The sequence below is a fragment of the Pungitius pungitius genome, chromosome 18 (genome assembly GCF_949316345.1).
Source record: "Pungitius pungitius chromosome 18, fPunPun2.1, whole genome shotgun sequence".
In the NCBI taxonomy this organism is placed as follows: Eukaryota; Metazoa; Chordata; class Actinopteri; order Perciformes; family Gasterosteidae; genus Pungitius; species Pungitius pungitius.
Window position 1 is genome coordinate 14,407,562 of NC_084917.1, and position 17,723 is coordinate 14,425,284.

The 17,723-nt window shown below is 43.7% G+C and overlaps 1 protein-coding gene across 6 annotated transcripts in view; it reads right to left on the bottom strand.

Annotated features, from left to right (window-relative positions):
• LOC119226261 (WD repeat-containing protein 7) overlaps window positions 1–17,723 on the bottom strand; it is a 67,785-nt gene that overhangs the window by 20,067 nt on the left and 29,995 nt on the right. For all 6 annotated transcript variants that reach the window (XM_037483969.2, XM_037483974.2, XM_037483975.2 and 3 more), the window contains 3 exons: window positions 17,083–17,201; window positions 14,645–14,768; window positions 10,552–10,665 (listed from right to left, as the gene is read on the bottom strand). In XM_037483969.2, the coding sequence (XP_037339866.2) occupies window positions 10,552–10,665; window positions 14,645–14,768; window positions 17,083–17,201 (357 nt within the window). The remainder of the gene's footprint in view (window positions 1–10,551; window positions 10,666–14,644; window positions 14,769–17,082; window positions 17,202–17,723) is intronic.

The window sequence follows — 17,723 nt, forward strand, 5'->3', positions numbered from 1 at the left end:
GGTCCAAACAAAGGGCAGGAAAAAAGCAGCTCGAGCCCTTTTCAACCCATACGACCATGAAGAAGTTGCACCGGCCGTTGGTTGGATTTCGGAGTGCTGTGCACAGGTGAGGCAGCAGCAAGAGCCGTGAAGATGAACGTTAGTCTCGCTTACTATGTCTTAATATATGAATGGCTTGCCTACTTGTTAACTAGACTAGGCTAATGGTACTCTCGTAGTGTAAAGTTCAGCTTTTCTGTGATGGCAGTGATGAACCCGAAGCGACCTCGGAGGGCGTGAAGTGAATACGAATTGCATTTGTTGTGCCCAATGCAGAATTATACACAATGCAAAGTATGTCAACATTGTCATGTCAACACACAAAGCGTTGTCCCATGAGGCCACCATACCTTTAAAAATGATTTTGAACGTGAGTGTATTTACGGCTCTCTAAAAATAACAAGGTTGCAGGTTTAAGAGCGTTTTTGTATAGTTGCAGCAGACGACATTGAGTGAAACGCTGTGCGCGTCAGTGTGACCGCTTCATCACGCCGTCCAATCAAAGGCGAGGAGGGACCGGATGTGTAGCCTCCCACAAGGTCCTGAGCAATAGTATTCATTATTGTTTTACTCTAGTTATGTCCTCATTGGGGCAGTGTGAACTACAAAATCTATTCTATATCTAATCTATAATAGCAACCATGTGACCAATGGGACTAAGTGGAACAGTTTGTTTTGGGGGGTGATTACATTTTAAAAAAATGATTATCTTCCAATAGTTTGTCCACTGTGTGTTTGTGTGTCAGTGCATTTTCAGACCTCAGAAGCCCCTCCCCCCCCCATATTTCCATATCATATCCTGGTGCTTTTTTTGTAATGAGATTGCTAAGGGCCAGCTGTCATTTGGAGAAAGGCCCAGCGGCCGGCTCTGATAAATGGATTACAGATGGCATCCATCCTCGGGCCAGACTGGGCCAGTAGATAACAGAATTAGAGATAGACTCCCAACCAGAATCACTAAAAAGTTGAGATTTACAGAGAGAAAGTAAAAGTAAAGAGAGGGAGGGAGGGAGTGTCCAGGTCAGAAAGAAGGAAAGGAGACTTTTAGTCCTCTGTAAGGATAGCCTGGGTAGACTGCTAATAAAGATTCATTCCTAGCGCATGTTACCGAAAGGAGGGCCTCACCATCCACAGCCAATAGACAGTCCTTTGACAGCTTCTGAATCCTGATTGGACGGGCAGCTGTCATTGGCGTTTGCTACTGATGTTCAAAATGCATAATTGTGTTGTGGAAACACAAATGTCTCCTTACGCGGCCTAAAAGTTGTCTCTAGCTATGTAGTATGAGTGAGAAAAAGACATTTGCATTTATACATCTAGCATCTAATTTGCAGAGTTATTTGTACATTTTCGGAGAAACATGATGATCATGGAATGTGGTCAGACAGAAAATAAATAAATAGTTATACGTAAACAGGTAACTTTATTGTATACCTCTTTATAGACTGATGTAAAGGGACATTCTTTAGCAACAATTCATTAACCATTATAATGGTTATAATGGTATTGAAAGGCTTTGATGGTATGCAATGCCATCAAAGCCTTGAGTCTACTACTTTTGAACTACCAGTTTATATTATAAATAAAACCTTAAATGTAGACAATTCTGATAAGACTAAAATATCACATCTTTCCCTTCAACACAAAAAAAGAAGTAACAAAGAGGAAAAAAACACTTCAGTGGTTTATAGTGTTTAAAATGTTTGTTGGTATGTATATTTAGACTAACTGTACTTCAACTTCTAGGAGATCCCAAATAAGACTGGATACATGGGAATAATGAGGACTTTTACTGTGATGCAGTGGTTCATCTGTATCAAAATAATCCTAGACTTTTTAAAGACACTGAACTTTTTCCATTTCAGAGCCGTGGTGTTTCCTGGCGGACGTTGGTCAGGTAGCGCCGTTACCTGCGTCCCCTCGGCCCTCGCGGACGGACTGATGGACTTTTGAAACCTATCGATCGGCTTCCTTCACGGCCGGCAGATCCATTATAATGACATTGTATCTAAATCCTATTTGTTAGCCAACCTGCTCCTAAACATAACTCAATAAACTAAAGAGGGACGGACGAGCTCGCCTCAGCTCAGCTAAATCTTCATAAAAACACAGACGGATTAGGATAAAAAGGCTTTGTGGCTGGAATGACATTATCCATAAAAGGAAGGAATCTATAATAAAAAGAAAAAAGGGCAGGATGGAATAATGCAACAACCTGTGGAGTCCATGCATCCACAGTAAAAATATGGATGTGTTGGGGAAAATGTACTGAAATGTTACAAAGCAGGACAGAACTCATTCATACGCACAACAGATTGAAACTCATTGAATATTTAGAACTTGGTACATGGAAAATATATACAATGTACCAAGTACGTTGTATAGAATACTGAGAAAATGAGCCTGGAGGGAAATCAAGAGTAAACATTGTGAACATGAGTTTATGGTCTAAAGCTCTACTCCAAGTCCTGTGGTAATATTAATTGAAGAGAGGATTTACTGCAGCCTGAGCGCTGGTTAACTACTGCTTAGCGGCACACCAGCAGGACACAGTTGTATTATGATGTGTTCAAGTACCAATTCAGTAAAAGTGTCAATTAGGAGACAGTCAACTCTATCGTTACTATGATGTGTGAAAATGTAGTTTTGGGGGAAAGTTGTTACCTCCTTAATGATGAATTAAACGAGACAGGGTGCCGGTGGTAATCAAGTAACATATATAACATATAATACTATGTATTACCACCCAGCCTGACCTGAAATACTGACACACATCTCTTTATGAGACCATGTATTTGTTAATTGCTGATGAAAACTGTAACATTCTCGTCTTCTAGTAACCACACCGAGAAAATCAAACAGACAACCTTCCCACCACTCCCCTCTGGAGCTGTGGCTCCAGCATCTTCCCATGAAGCGCCTCGACTCCATTGGTAATCAATGGGAGACTGGTAAAACCTGATCACCAGGGACTGAGGGAGGGGATCAATAGCAGCAGGAAACCCATGTGAGAACGAAGGAGGAAAGAAGGAAAGTGAACAACGCGTAGTTAAAATGCTGGGAGAGAAAAGTTAAGAACGTGAATATATAACATCTTGAAAACAAGCAGGCAAACAGAATTCAGAAGACAAAGAAGACAAAAGAGTGCTGGTGTGTGTGTGTGTGTGTGTGTGTTTGGGAGAGCTGGGGTAAACACTGTTCTTAAGACAAATGTCAGGAGACAGAAAATCTGGGGAAATAATTGAAAAACACAATTAAGGTGATAGAGAAAAAAGATTCGGAGGGGCTGCCCTTCCAAGCCGCCCGAGTCCACCTGAAGGTTAAGTGTATTTTACTGTCTTGACACAGACAGGGGAGCTATCTGCGCTTAGCTAGAAACACAGCGCTCCAACCAGAGGGTACGGAGGGGGGGGGGGGGGGGGGGGGACTCACTGTCAAACTACTGCTTTTTAGTCCTTTAACTTCTCATCCTGTGGCTACATTGCAGCACATTGACCACACGCCAGTCAGCGCGCTTCACTTTGCCAACGCAGCCAAACACGAGGAGCTTTTTGGGTGTTTTTCTATTCGCTTCCCCCCCCCCCCCAATACCCTGCTCACACTGGCTCCCCTTCAAACTTGTGAAGGCATTAAAGCGCGAGTCTTATTTTTCTATCCTCCGTTATCAATTATGGGTTGGACTTGCAGTTTAATTGAGGACCTGAGGCAGGTTTTGAATCCAGCCGATGTTCTCGTCACTCAGCAGCCGTTAATGGAGCGCTCTGAGAAATGGCTCTTGATGTTCATTTTCCGAATGCAGAGACGGTGCACGACCTCCATCCCACCGCTCCTTCATAAAGAAGGAATTTATTTTATTAAAGGCAGCGCTGCTTAGGAAAAAAAACAAAAAACCTGTCCCTCTCTCACAGACAAATCTAAGGCATCAGATTTAAACTCCACCAAATGAAAAGCATCACAACCAAAGAGCGAGAGGGAGGAGGAAAGGTTCTTCCTTGGCGAGGGACGACGTTAAGGGACGATGACAGTTTGCAGTACAATTTGATCATTATCAGAGGGATGGAAGACGGATCATTTTAGCAGTATTATGACAATCCATCGGTTTCTTTAAAGCAGGGTAAGAGAATGGTAAAATACGTGGAGGTCCAAAGCTCAGGACTGACAAAGCAGATCATGGTTCAAGTCCTGCGGCCCGGCGGAAAAGAAACATTGATGAAGGTGTGGACGATGGTGGTCTATGTAGAGGGGACCCAGTTGATAGTAAGCAATGGTTTTAGTACTGGGTCAGCATCTTTTTGCTGGCTTGTATCACAAAATGTGGCAAATCAGGATTCCATTTCAAATTTAGTTTAATTTGTGCAGTCTTCTAACGATTCTCTATGAATAGTAAGCAATGATATAAAAATAACAAATCATTTGCCATTTCATTTGCTGGCTTTGTACTATACTGGTGTTCTAACCTGGCTTTGTCTGTGACGTCTACAAATGTTGAAACGTCCATTTATCCAAATATTTTCGTAGCGTCGCACCCTTTGGCCATGTTTAGCATTTCCTCTCCTCATTGTTGGCACCCTAGGCACAGGAAGCAAAGTGCTGAATGATCCGGGCGGGGAAGTCGCATCCGATCACACGGGGCGCGGCTCTTCTTTATTTTTCGGTATTGCGAACGAGAGTTCTCCATGTCATGCACAGCGAGTCTGTGAGGTGAAAACAGAGCCATGTGATGAGTGTTCACAGGAGAATGTGCCCACAGGCCAGGAAACTCATTACTTCGCCTCTCTGTGTGTCTGATTGTCGAGATAAACTGTGGGAGGGGGGGCTCTAAATTGCCAGTACGTGTCGCGTTGACGTTAACGATCACTTGTACTGGTTGACTCTTGTCTGACCCAAATGACTCCATGATTTCCACTCAGACAATCCGGGCTGACACCGAGGGAGAAAATGATATTGTTCGGTCCGACCATCCCAGTGCGAGTGGTTTGTCTGTGATGGGCTTGGTACTGGGAGCGGAGATCAGCCAATCAGCTGGTTTTTCCAAACCAATTAGCAAAAGTCAGGTAGTCAGTCATTTTTGGCCCTTCAGTCCATCGAACAATCGGTGTGCCATCAAGTCAATTTGTAAAAACAGCCAATCAGGCATTCAGACAGTTTCCTTGGTCTCCATGACGCTCCATCTGTGTTTGTGCTGGACGGACACAGACACACACACACACACACACACACACACACACACACACACACACACACACACACACACACACACACACACACACACCACCCAAGGCCAGCGCTTTATCTTTGTGACACATTCGTAAACCTTGACACTCACACTCACACACACACTCTCTCTGTCTCTTTCTCTCTCCGCCCATCCCCCTTTATGTGCACATTATCACACTGCCCAGTCAACCATAAGACAAGTGTGTACCTATGTGTGCATCTTTGTTTAGTGTGCGTGTGGGAGACAGAGAGAGAAACAGAGGACAGAGTTTTTTAACAAAAATGATCTATGTATGAGAGGAGTGTACCAGAAACAGAATGCAATACCACACCATATCATCAGAATCCATACAATACCACACCATATCACAAGGATCCATACCATACCACACCATATCATAATGATCCATACAATACCACACCATATCATCAGGATCCATACCATACCACACCATATCATAAGAATCCATACAATACCACACCATATCATAAGGATCCACAACATATCACAAGGATCCATACCATACCACACCATATCATAAGGATCCAAACCATACCACACCATATCATATGGATCCATACAATACCACACCATATCATCAGGATCCATACCATACCACACCATATCATAAGGATCCATACAATACCACACCATATCATCAGGATCCATACCATACCACACCATATCATAAGGATCCATACAATACCACACCATATCATAAGGATCCACACCATATCACAAGGATCCATACCATACCACACCATATCATAAGGATCCAAACCATACCACACCATATCATAAGGATCCATACAATACCACACCATATCATAAGGATCCATACAATACCACACCATATCATAAGGATCCACACCATATCATAAGGATCCATACAATACCACACCATATCATAAGGATCCACACCATATCACAAGGATCCATACCATACCACACCATATCATAAGGATCCATACAATACCACACCATATCATAAGGATCCATACAATACCACACCATATCATAAGGATCCAAACCATACCACACCATATCATAAGGATCCATACAATACCACACCATATCATCAGGATCCATACCATACCACACCATATCATAAGGATCCATACAATACCATATCATAAGGATCCATACAATACCACACCATATCATATCAGTCGATACAATACCATATACGACATGTGGTACAAAACCATATTATAGTACTATAACATATGATAGTGTATAAAAATGTCACTGACTTCATACCATAATGTTCTGTCCTGTAGTACCATCTTAGACATTAGGGTTTCTCTACAGTAATACATTCCTGTGCATTAATAACATTTGGACAATAACCTCCCTCTGCTGCCTGTAATATAATACTGTTCACATACACCACCTGGGTCCCTCATCGGGTAAAACAGAAGAGACCCACCAGAAACAATCAGTCCTTTTGACCATTTATCTCTTCATAAGTTCAATCTGTTCTGAGGAGAAACGTGATCTGACCCAAACGACCTCTGGGCTCCCATATTGCATTAGCAGGGGAGGCTAGCGTTTCAGCTAACCAAATCAGAACCGGGCTAACGACACCGGGAGGTGAGGGTCAGCCAGACCTCTGACCTTTGACCTTTATCAGACTATCCTTCGTTCTGTCCGACAAACAGGGAGAGGAGCTAATGTCGAATAGGAGAAAAATACTTTTCTAGGTACATATCTGTGGTCTCAGCAGCTCAATGTCTCAGAATCCTGATGAGAGTAAATGGCTGCCAGCACAGAGATATTGTGTGTGTGTGTGTGTGGTAGGGGGATGGGATCGCGTCCAGCAGCGACCTTTGACCTCCCTGAGGTCACCCCCTCCATCAGAGGCAGAGATCAGATTCTCGGAGTCCTCCTGCCAGTGTAGCAGCACGCTACTATTGCACTTGGATCGCGCTTAAATGCTTTGTGATGGAGTGAGGAGCTCTGATTATAGCCCCAATGACCACATAACACAAACACACACAAAAGTCAACACAGAATAACAGAACAAAGAGAACCCTCCACTGGAGGATATTTCATGTTTTCATTAAAAACGGTGGTCTTTTATTTGTATGTTGATTGATGAGCCTTCTAGTTGCTTCAGCACCTCTCGTGCAAGAGACAATAAGGCAAGTTAAAAAGTAGGGCTCTTAAATTTAACTTGTTAATCTATGACATTATTGTGGTTGAGATTAATGTAAGCAAATATTTTAAGGCAGTTAACACAACTCTGTTTGTTTCTGGCGTGCGTTGACATCTGACCCCTGAAACCACCGCTTGCTGCAGTGAGTTGGATCAGCGAGGCACTACTTCAAGATGGACTAAAGTGCTTGCAGTAACCATCAAACCCACGGAACTTTACTGCCGTTAGAGCCCCTCCCCCATCACACCGCTGGTGGAAGAGTGAAATTGTTACAATACATGTCATATAGCTGAAGCTTTTATCCAAAGCGACTTACAATGAGTGAATTTCAACCGTAAGGTTGGGCTCTCTGCGGTCCTGATGTCATCAGAGAGCTCCTTCCACTATTTAGGATCAAGGACAGCAAAGAGTGGTGATCTCGCCGAGTGCTTTTCTCTCAGTGAGGGAGAAACAAGCAGCTTGGCAGATGCAGAGCGGAGTGTGCGGGTTGGGATGTAGGGTTTCACCATGTCCTGGATGTAGACTGGACCCAATCCATTCACAGCATGGTACGTCAGTACCAATGTTTTGAACTGGATGCAGGCAGCCACTGGTAACCAGTGAATTATGACATGTTCTATACACTTATTTAGTTATGTTAAGATGGATACAAACTTTGAACACGAGTCGGCGCTGTTTGGCATTGGGGGGAAGAGGGTAAAGTGAGAAGAGATGCTGTTGCTGTTTGAACCTGACTTAAGTTATGAGGAAAAGCCAGAACGTGTTGAACTGATTAATTTCTCATCATACACCCACGTCGCTTAGACTAGTTTCATTAACTATAATCCAGGGAGACGAATTTTATCCAAAAGCATTTCTTACTTTATTAACAGTTTATTACACTGTCACATGTGTTATTTGTGCTTCATTAGTGCTTCTCAGGGTTTCACTGTATGCCTCACTTTAGCTAAGTGAAACACAGAAAGAGGTCTGTGTGAGAGAGAGAAAAAGATATGGTGGGGGGGCTGCTGTGGATCCTAATGACATCCCCTGACACAACCAGGGACATAATTACTACATGCGCGCAGTCACACACACACACACACACACACACACACAGGGACGTTTTGCAGCTGTGGCACCGAGCAACAACTGTTGTCACCTGCACATCTTGTGTGAGGGAGAGAGAGAGACAGTGTGTGTGTGTGTGTGTGTGTGTGTGTGTGTGTGTGTGTGTGTGTGTACGCCTGACAGGGAGACAGTAGACTGAGGTGATGAGTCTATCGCTGTGGTAACAGCCTGCAGCCAAGTGATTCTGTGGCTGTCTACACCTCGTCTTCTTCCCCTTTGTCTCCTCCTCCTCTTCTTTATTCTCCTATCCCTCCTTCTTTACTTTCCCATTTTCTCTTCCTTGGTCCTTCCCTTCTTCTACATTTCCTATGTATGTATAGGGTCAAATGATTGTAATAGCAGGTTTTGTATCGTTATATTATCATTATAAGTTATATTTTTGGTAACGTGAAAAGCCTAGTTACAATACCAAAATGATGATCGACACGATACCTGCCATAACATCATTTTACCCGATACGATACTGGAATTTGATAAAATACCAGAAATACAATACAATGCTGGTATTTTTATCTATAATAGTAACCAATAAAACATCTGTATGTTTTACCACTCAACAAATGGCATTGATATTGGTATTAGCCTACAGATATTAATGAAAACTACATGTTGCCATTATACACGCCTATGTAATGTGGCCATGGTACTTCCACATTTCACTTCTGGCATCTTTTTGGTCAACTATAAAAGGACGGCCGGCAGGAGCTTGTCCTCGCTGTGAACGCACGCTGGGCCCCGCCGGCAGCATGACAGGAGCGGAGCTATTTTAACGAAGTATCGTTTTATTAAGGTACGGGTACCTTTAGTATTTCATATCGATACACTGTGTAACAGAGACTCAAAGACTCTTCAGACTTCAGCGCTGTATTTCTGACCCAACATCTTTGGGTCAGAAATCCATTTGAAGAGGTTGTCTTGCAGTGTGTCATGACAATTCATCAACATAACAATTCTCTTTGCCACTACCAATACACACCATGGAGACCATGCAACATATGTAAATAGGTTGAATGGATCTCAAAAATGTAACCGCATATTAATATCAGAAACTATACATTACAGCTGTTTGTCCACTACCCAAAGCTCAAAGAGGCTCCTCAATCCAAGATATTTACCATTTGTTTTCAGGAAGGAATAATGATAGAGGAGAGGCGATGTTAAAAAAAATTAAAGAAAAAGTGTTTTCCTCTGCAGCAAAGATTCAGGCTGTGTCTGCTCACGGATTAAATACTGCAGAGACTGAAGGGGAAAAAACCCATTGCTGTCAATAGGAGAAAAATGAGCCGGGAGAAATGATGAATTGTCAGACAGGTGTGATATTGACTGGTCAGAGAGAAGGATGGAGAGAGGAGGAAGGAGAGATGGTGAAACAGGGCTGTGCAGGAGATAAACTTCCCTTCAGACTCCTGAATTCAATCGCTTTCTACTTTTGAGATTTCCAAATGTGTCATTGTTAATGACGTGATGTTGACGATCAGCTGCTGCAGGAGGATCCCTGATCCCTAGATCATAACTGATCACTGATGAACATACATGGGGTCTTTGTGTGATTGTAGATCCAGCAGGACAAGATGCCCCTCAATGAAGGGACTGGAAAAGGTGTCAGTCATTTCCAGAGTGTGTGTGTATGAGGGAGAACAAGAGACAATAAACTGCTTTTGACACACACACACACACACACACACACACACACACACACACCTAAATTCAGAAGCACATAAATGATGAATGACCCTCTAATGTTTCCCATATTAAACCAGATGGGGTTCCACGGGTCACTGGGGAAAAAAGATCCCTCAATTTCAGGCCTCCATTGTGTCGCAGGGTGGTCAGTAAGTTGCTTTAGAGGCATATTGCGCAGTAGGGATGTGTCTGGAACCGTATGGACTACAAATCAGAAGCTTGAAATCAGAAGCTTGAAATGTTAACATCTAGCAACTTGAGCTTCACAGATTGTGTCATTCACACCGTCAACATTCGTTGCAACACGTTACACCTGCTACACCATAATTACATGAGCCCTTACCTGCTGTGATGTCATCATCCGTGACGTCCATTTCCTCCTCCGGAACCTTTGCTTCTACTGGCTGAGCCTCGGGGGGAGGTGGGGCTGGAGGGGCGGGCTCAGTGGCCGACCCGGCTGTGGAGGGGGGGGGGAGAAACAAACAAACATGTTAGTTAATATTAAATAAAAAGAGATTAGCAACCATTTGATGGTAGTTACAATATTTGAAATTTGAGGGAGTGATATAAAAATGTATACACCGTGGTAGCAACCTGTCAATCACAGTAGTGATCGTGTAGTTGTGTGTGTGTGTGTGTGTGTGTGTTGTTTACTCATCTCACCAGGTTTCTGTGTTGATTCTAATTAACCGGCTAACTGTCATGGTTAAGTAGCTAATAAAGTTATATTGGGCCTCCTCCTGATTCACAGAACGAATGGAAACAAACAAAGAAAAAACCCCACACATCCTCCATATTTTGTGTTTTAATTTAGCCATTATCTCTCCATTGCCAATTCAAAGTGGCTTTTCGTTAGTGGAAGGGTTAATGAAGGACGCTGCTAACGAATGAAGCGACTGAAGGTAACAGCTTATTCTGGGCTAATCTCTGGGAAAACAGACTAATGAATTGCACACACACTGATGCTGATTTCAGAAATTACATTGAACCGTCCCATCCTGAATGATGAAGATAATAATTCGAACATCACAGGAGGATAACCTGATCTCACAGGAAAACACTGTAATTACACAGTGTAATTACATTGATTAATCCAGGTTAATGTTGTGCATCATGTTCCAATTAACCTACTCACGCACACCGCTGACATAATGACTCTGTGCAGCTTGATATCACCCACAAACACACACAGACAGACAGGGAGCCAATAGACATCCTGGCCGTTGATTATTTGTCTTAAACGTTAAAGAGATAAAAACTTAATTGAACTTAATTAAAACACAAGTGATGCCTTGCGGTGATTGGACAGTGGTGATGCTTCCACATAAACACAGCTCGGCCTTTCAGCCCACAGTCAAAGGACTTCGGCCCATCCAACCTACTGCAGCGGTGGTTTAGCTCTTTCTAAAATCCAGCTTTCACGTTTATGTATGAATTTCCCAAGATTCTCTGCAGTCATTTGATCGACGTGGAAATAGGCGAACTGAAAGAGCACAAAGTTTACGCTTATGATCGTATTAGCCACGGCAAATTTGTTTTCTTTCACCCAAACACGCATTGACGCACACACTCACAAGGAGCCGAGGGAGGTGGGGGGGGGCTGGGGGGGGGCGGAGCAGGAGGCGTTCCGCCCTGCTCCAAGGTCAAGCTTGTCATGTCAGCCATGACACATAGCTCCCAGCATGCCTTGTTAACCTCCTCTCTTCTGTCTGTTTGGTCTTTTAGATCACAGTGGGCTCTACTGGGCTATTTTGAGGCTTTGATTCTTTTTGCAGTTTGATCATTGTTTTAGTATTGAACAACAATTGACAATTGACTTATTTAGGCCAGTTTCACTTCTACCATTTCTATTAGTTTGACATATTTCAAAGAATTTGATTTTTACATCCGTTTCAAAAATGCAGGAAGGCCTCATTTGCGATCACAGTGGTAGATACTTCTATTGCATTAAAAAAGTAAGACATGATATTTTTTTATGGAGGCAAAGAAGTAAGAAGGGGGGAGTAAAGGCAGGAGGAAGGCGAGAGGAGGCGGAGTTCTAACAACAGCAGGTTGACGAGGTAAAAGACGACAGATACAGCTAACTTTAAGCGGAGGGGCGAGAGAGGAAATGGGGACTGCTGTTCAGTGATCAAAGGCGCACAGCTTCACGCGCTCACACACACACTTTGATCCCCACAGAAAAGGTGTGTGTTCATGCGTGTGGGAGAGTGAACAATGCTGGGGACTTTTTTAATCAAGTGTTAGTGGGTATGAGGGTGCAAAGTGTGTGCAGAGCACTATCCATCCAGACCCCCCCCCCACCCCCTCGCCTCAGGTGGACTCTGCCCAGCCGCTCTCCCAGGCCCCTTTCGTCCCCTTCCCTCCACCCGTGTGGACATGAAAGATTGAAGCATATTCTCAGATAGTATTTATGAGCAGCATGTCTCTGCAAAATGCTGAACAGCTCCTTTAAAGTGAAAAGCGCTAATTTAAATCAGCTTAAATAAGCAGCCAAGATGAAGACAATGTGTACAGTTGATATCTCTTCCTCTGAGTGTAGGTTAACGACTCCAGCACATCCCTTTGCTCCTCTCCTTTGTGTTAAAGCCTTTTAAAACGCCTGAGAGAGCAAAAAGGTCACTTCCACTGTTGTGTGTGTATGTGTGTGTGTGTGTGGTGACGGTGACATTTCCTCTCACTAAGAGTTGAGGGATAAATACAGGAATCTCCTTCCAACACCAACCACTCTGCTGCTGTAAAGGATGAGCTGAGAGACAAACGGACATGCAGAGGGGCCTGGGGGGGGACTTAAGAGTGTGAACAGTGTGAAATAGGTCTGATCGCTCCATTTGTGTCGCACTGCTCGTCCCACGTGAGGGATAACAGAGGAGACAAACTTTGCCTGATGACACGGTACAGTGAGCGGGGGTTGAGACATCTCATCTCCATGCTGAATTGGCTTTCATGGGAAGTGAGGGCACGTTTTACAGCAGTTTGATTGGGACCTGCCCGAATCTCGTGCACTTGCTCTGCTCTCAACTCTGCATCATTTGACGGAAGTGCCAACAATCTCCCCACATTTAGAAAGGACCACTGTCTTTTAGGGACACTGTGGTGGTCCTCTGCAGGGTAGCTGTTTAGATGGAAGTAGCCTAGCAGCTACCAACATGTTTCAGACCAAAAGTGGTCCGTTTGCCACACCCCTAACTTCAAAAGGTGACTTCCAGCTCGAGAACAATATAATAAAAATCTGTGTTATAAAATAAATAATTTCATTAATAAAACAGAACTCCTAATTTTAAGCAGAATTTGCTGCAGACCTGATCTTGGTGCTGTACCTGATTTGGGTATTGACTGACGGGATTAGTGCTCGTTAGCTCTGGTTTGAGCATCTTTCGTTACGGTGAAGGTGAAATGTTGGAGCTGACAGATCCGAAGTACTTCTCCAGAGGATTCAACACATTCTCTGACTTTCCCAGGATATTCCAGGATGAGCAGGAGTCATCTTACCCTCTGTTCCACTCTTGCTATGCAGCACACAGATCGGATTCAATGACCCTTTAACCTCGCTCTATCTCTCCTTCTCTGCTCCAAGCCACCCTCGCTGCCCCGCCCACTCTCTCCTCCCTCATCCCCTGAGGTCCCCAGACCATCACTCGCCCCCCTCCGACCTGCCCCCGTTTGCGGTATTGCTGTGGTAACACAACACTGACCCGTGCCCGTTTCTATGGCAACCGTTCCCTTGAGAAACCCCTAGTATCCCCACCACACACACACACACACACACACACACACACACACACACACACACACACACACACACACACACACACACACACACACACACACACACACACACACACACACACACACACACACACACACACACACACACACACACACACACACACACACAGTTTCAGTAGGCTGTTCCTAGAAAAGAAGGTGGAGATTCACCTTTCTTCCCATCAGCAGGTGTAACTAAAGACAGAGACAGTGACCAGGGAATATACAGACACAGTAGAAGAGAGGGAAAAGACAAATAGACAAAGAGACAGTAATAGATTGATATTTTTAGATCTTGTGTTGGGTTCATTGACCGCTCAGAGTTCTAAAAACAGTCTTCCAATCACAGCTTTGAGGCCGAGGTCAGAAAATGGGGCACACAGTCACATTATATAATTAAAAATACGCACTTAGCAACATCCATGAAACACACACACACAGAAAGAAAGCACCAGGGAAGAGAAATGTCTTATACATTGCAATGTTTCTGATTCTAAAAACTACCGGAAGTGGAATGGTGACTGAGATTAAAAATGAAATAACGCTAACACTAACGTGAACATGATGTCAGACTAGATTAATGAGGCAGACAAAGGGTCCCCAATAGGTTGTTTCAGATGTTGATAGAAACAGAGTTGCAATACAGATCAGCAGCGTGAGGTACTTACGGGAGCTGACGGTGTCCACATACTGAGGCAGGTAGGGAGCCCACAGGTCGATGGTGTCCTTGCGTCCCGATTGGCCGATCCTCCTCAACTCAGCCAGTAGGAGAGCTTGAGCTGCTTCACGCACCTAGAACCCCACACAGGGTACAGTTATCATCAAAAAACAAATAGTCATGTCAAATTTTGCAGGTACAATGAGGAAAGTATTTGAACACCCTGCTATTTGGCGAGTTCTCCCACTTGGAAATCATGGAGGGGTCTGAAATTGTCATTGTAGGTGCATGTCCACATAAACTAAAAAAAAAAATCCAGAAATCACAATACATGATTTTTTTAACTATTTATTTGTATGATACAGCTGCAAATAAGTATTTGAACACCTGTGTATCAGCTAGAATTCTGACACTCAAAGACCTGTTAGTCTGCCTTTAAAATGTCCACCTCCACTCCATTTATTATCCTACTTTTGATGGACTTGTTTGAGGTCCTTAGCTGCATAAAGACACCTGTACACCCCATGCAATCAGTAAGAATCCAACTACTAACATGGCCAAGACCAAAGAGCTGTCCAAAGACACTAGAGACAAAATGGTACACCTCAGGCTGGAAAGGGCTACGGGGAAATTGCCATGCAGCTTGGTGACAAAAGGTCCACTGTTGGAGCAATCATTGGAAAATGGAAGAAGCTAAACATGACTGTCAATCTCCCTCGGACTGGGGCTCCATGCAAGATGTCACCTTGTGGGGTCTCAATGATCCTAAGAAAGGTGAGAAATCAGCCCAGAACTAAACGGGAGGAGCAGGTCAATGACCTGAAAAGAGCTAAGACCACCGTTTCCAAGGTTACTGTTGGTAATACACTAAGACGTCGTGGTTTGAAATCATGCATGGCACGGAAGGTTCCTCTGCTTAAACCAGCACATGACAAGGCCCGTCTTAAGTTTGCCAATGACCATTTGGATGATCCAGAGGAGTCATGGGAGAAAGTCATGTGGTCAGATGAGACCAAAATAGAACTTTTTGGTCATAATTCCACTAAGCGTGTTTGGAGGAAGAAGAATGATGAGTACCATCCCAAGAACACCATCCCTACTGTGAAGCATGGGGGTGGTAGCATCATGCTTTGGGGGTGTTTTTCTGCACATGGGACAGGGCGACTGCACTGTATTAAGGAGAGGATGACCGGGGCCATGTATTGTACCTGCTTCCCTCAGTTAGAGCATTGAAGATGGGTCGAGGTTGGGTCTTCCTACATGACAATGACCCGACTCACACAGCCAGGGTAACCAAGGAGTGGCTCTGTAAGAAGCATATCAAGGTTCTGGCGTGGCCTAACCAGTCTCCAGACCTAAACCCAATAGAGGATCTTTGGAGGGAGCTCAAACTCCGTGTTTCTCAGCGACAGCCCAGAAACCTGAGTGATCTAGAGAAGATCTGTGTGGAGGAATGGGCCAAAATCCCTCCTGCAGTGTGTGCAAACCTGGGGAAAAACTACAGGAAACGTTTGACATCTGTAATTGCAAACAAAGGCTATTGTACCAAATATTAACAGTGATTTTCTCAGGTGTTCAAATACTTATTTGCAGCTGTATCATACAAATAGTTAAATCATATATTGTGATTTCTGCATTTTCTTTTTTAGATTACCATAATTTCGCGGTTATAAGGCGCACTTAAAATCCTTTTTTTTTCTCAAAAAACGATTTATAATCCGGAGCGCCATATATATGGATCAATTGGTTGATCCATACTGGTTAACGAGGATCCATTAGAGGGAAAGTCTGGTGCCAGCAGCCGCGGTAATTCCAGCTCCAGCAGCGTATATTAAAGCTCGTAGTTGGATCTCTGGATCGAGCTGACGGTCCGAGGCGCCACCGTCTGTTCCAGCGCTGCCTCTCGGTCCAAGATGGACCAAAGCATTTGCCAAGAACGTTTTCATTAATCAAGAACGAAAGTTGGAGCTTCAGAGATATTGTTAATATCCACATTAACGTTTGAACAACGTTACCTTGGGAGTGAAGAGTTTTCAGAACGCTTAATAACGTTTGATTTAGCACAGCCCGATCTAGTGGATGCATAACGCAGCCCCAGTCAAACGTTTTACTGCAGTTACTTCTACTCTATGCGCCTTATAATCCGGTGCGCCCTATATAAGAAAATAGTTCTAAAATAGGCGATTCATTGAAGCTGCGCCTTATAGTCGCGAAAATACGGTATGTCTCTCAGTGGACATGTACCTACGATGACAATTTCAGACCCCTCCATGATTTCTAAGTGGGAGAACTTGCAAAATAGCAAGTAGCTATATAGCGTTTAAATCAACGCCATTTTAATATTAAATGACAATTTGGAAACTCATTAACATAATTCTCGAGACAAGGCTGGTGCAGGACACTGGCCAGAACCTGTGGGTACGATGTCATTGTATCTGTGCGTGTTACCTCCAGGCAGCGGTCCTGCCATCTTCTCGCTAACATCTCCAGCAGAGGAGGTCGGAACTTGTCCAAGCCGAGGAGATCAGGGAGCATCACACAGTGCATGGCTGCCAGCTGGCTCCAACCTATGCGCGCACACACAGACACACACACACACACACACAGTAAGAAAGCAGGCAGAGCCAGTGGACGATTCTACGTTCCAAAGTCAGGTACTCATACGCACGTCTCCCTTCCTGTCACGTAGAAACTATTTTTTTCTTTCATATCATACGAGACAATATGAAAGTGTTGGGACAGAACAAACTACTTTCAGCCTATTTTGTCAGAGACTTACCAGTAGTATTTAGGCTAATTTCTGTTCACAAAAAAAATATAAATGGGCAGTGCACTTATTTTGGATGTAACGAGCCAAATCGTTAAAATCAAATCGATCAACTGATCAAACGTCTTACATCACCTTGAGTCTTTTATTAAACTTGCACATTAACAGCCAGCAGACATGAGACGGACATCTGCTCAAGTCTCTCTTCCCAATATTGTAAACTAGTCCTTTATGATCGTATTCATTTTTTGCTCCTTCAGCCTGAAAGAAAACTGTTTCCATATGACAGCAATAGGTTTCTCACATCCATACTGACACACCC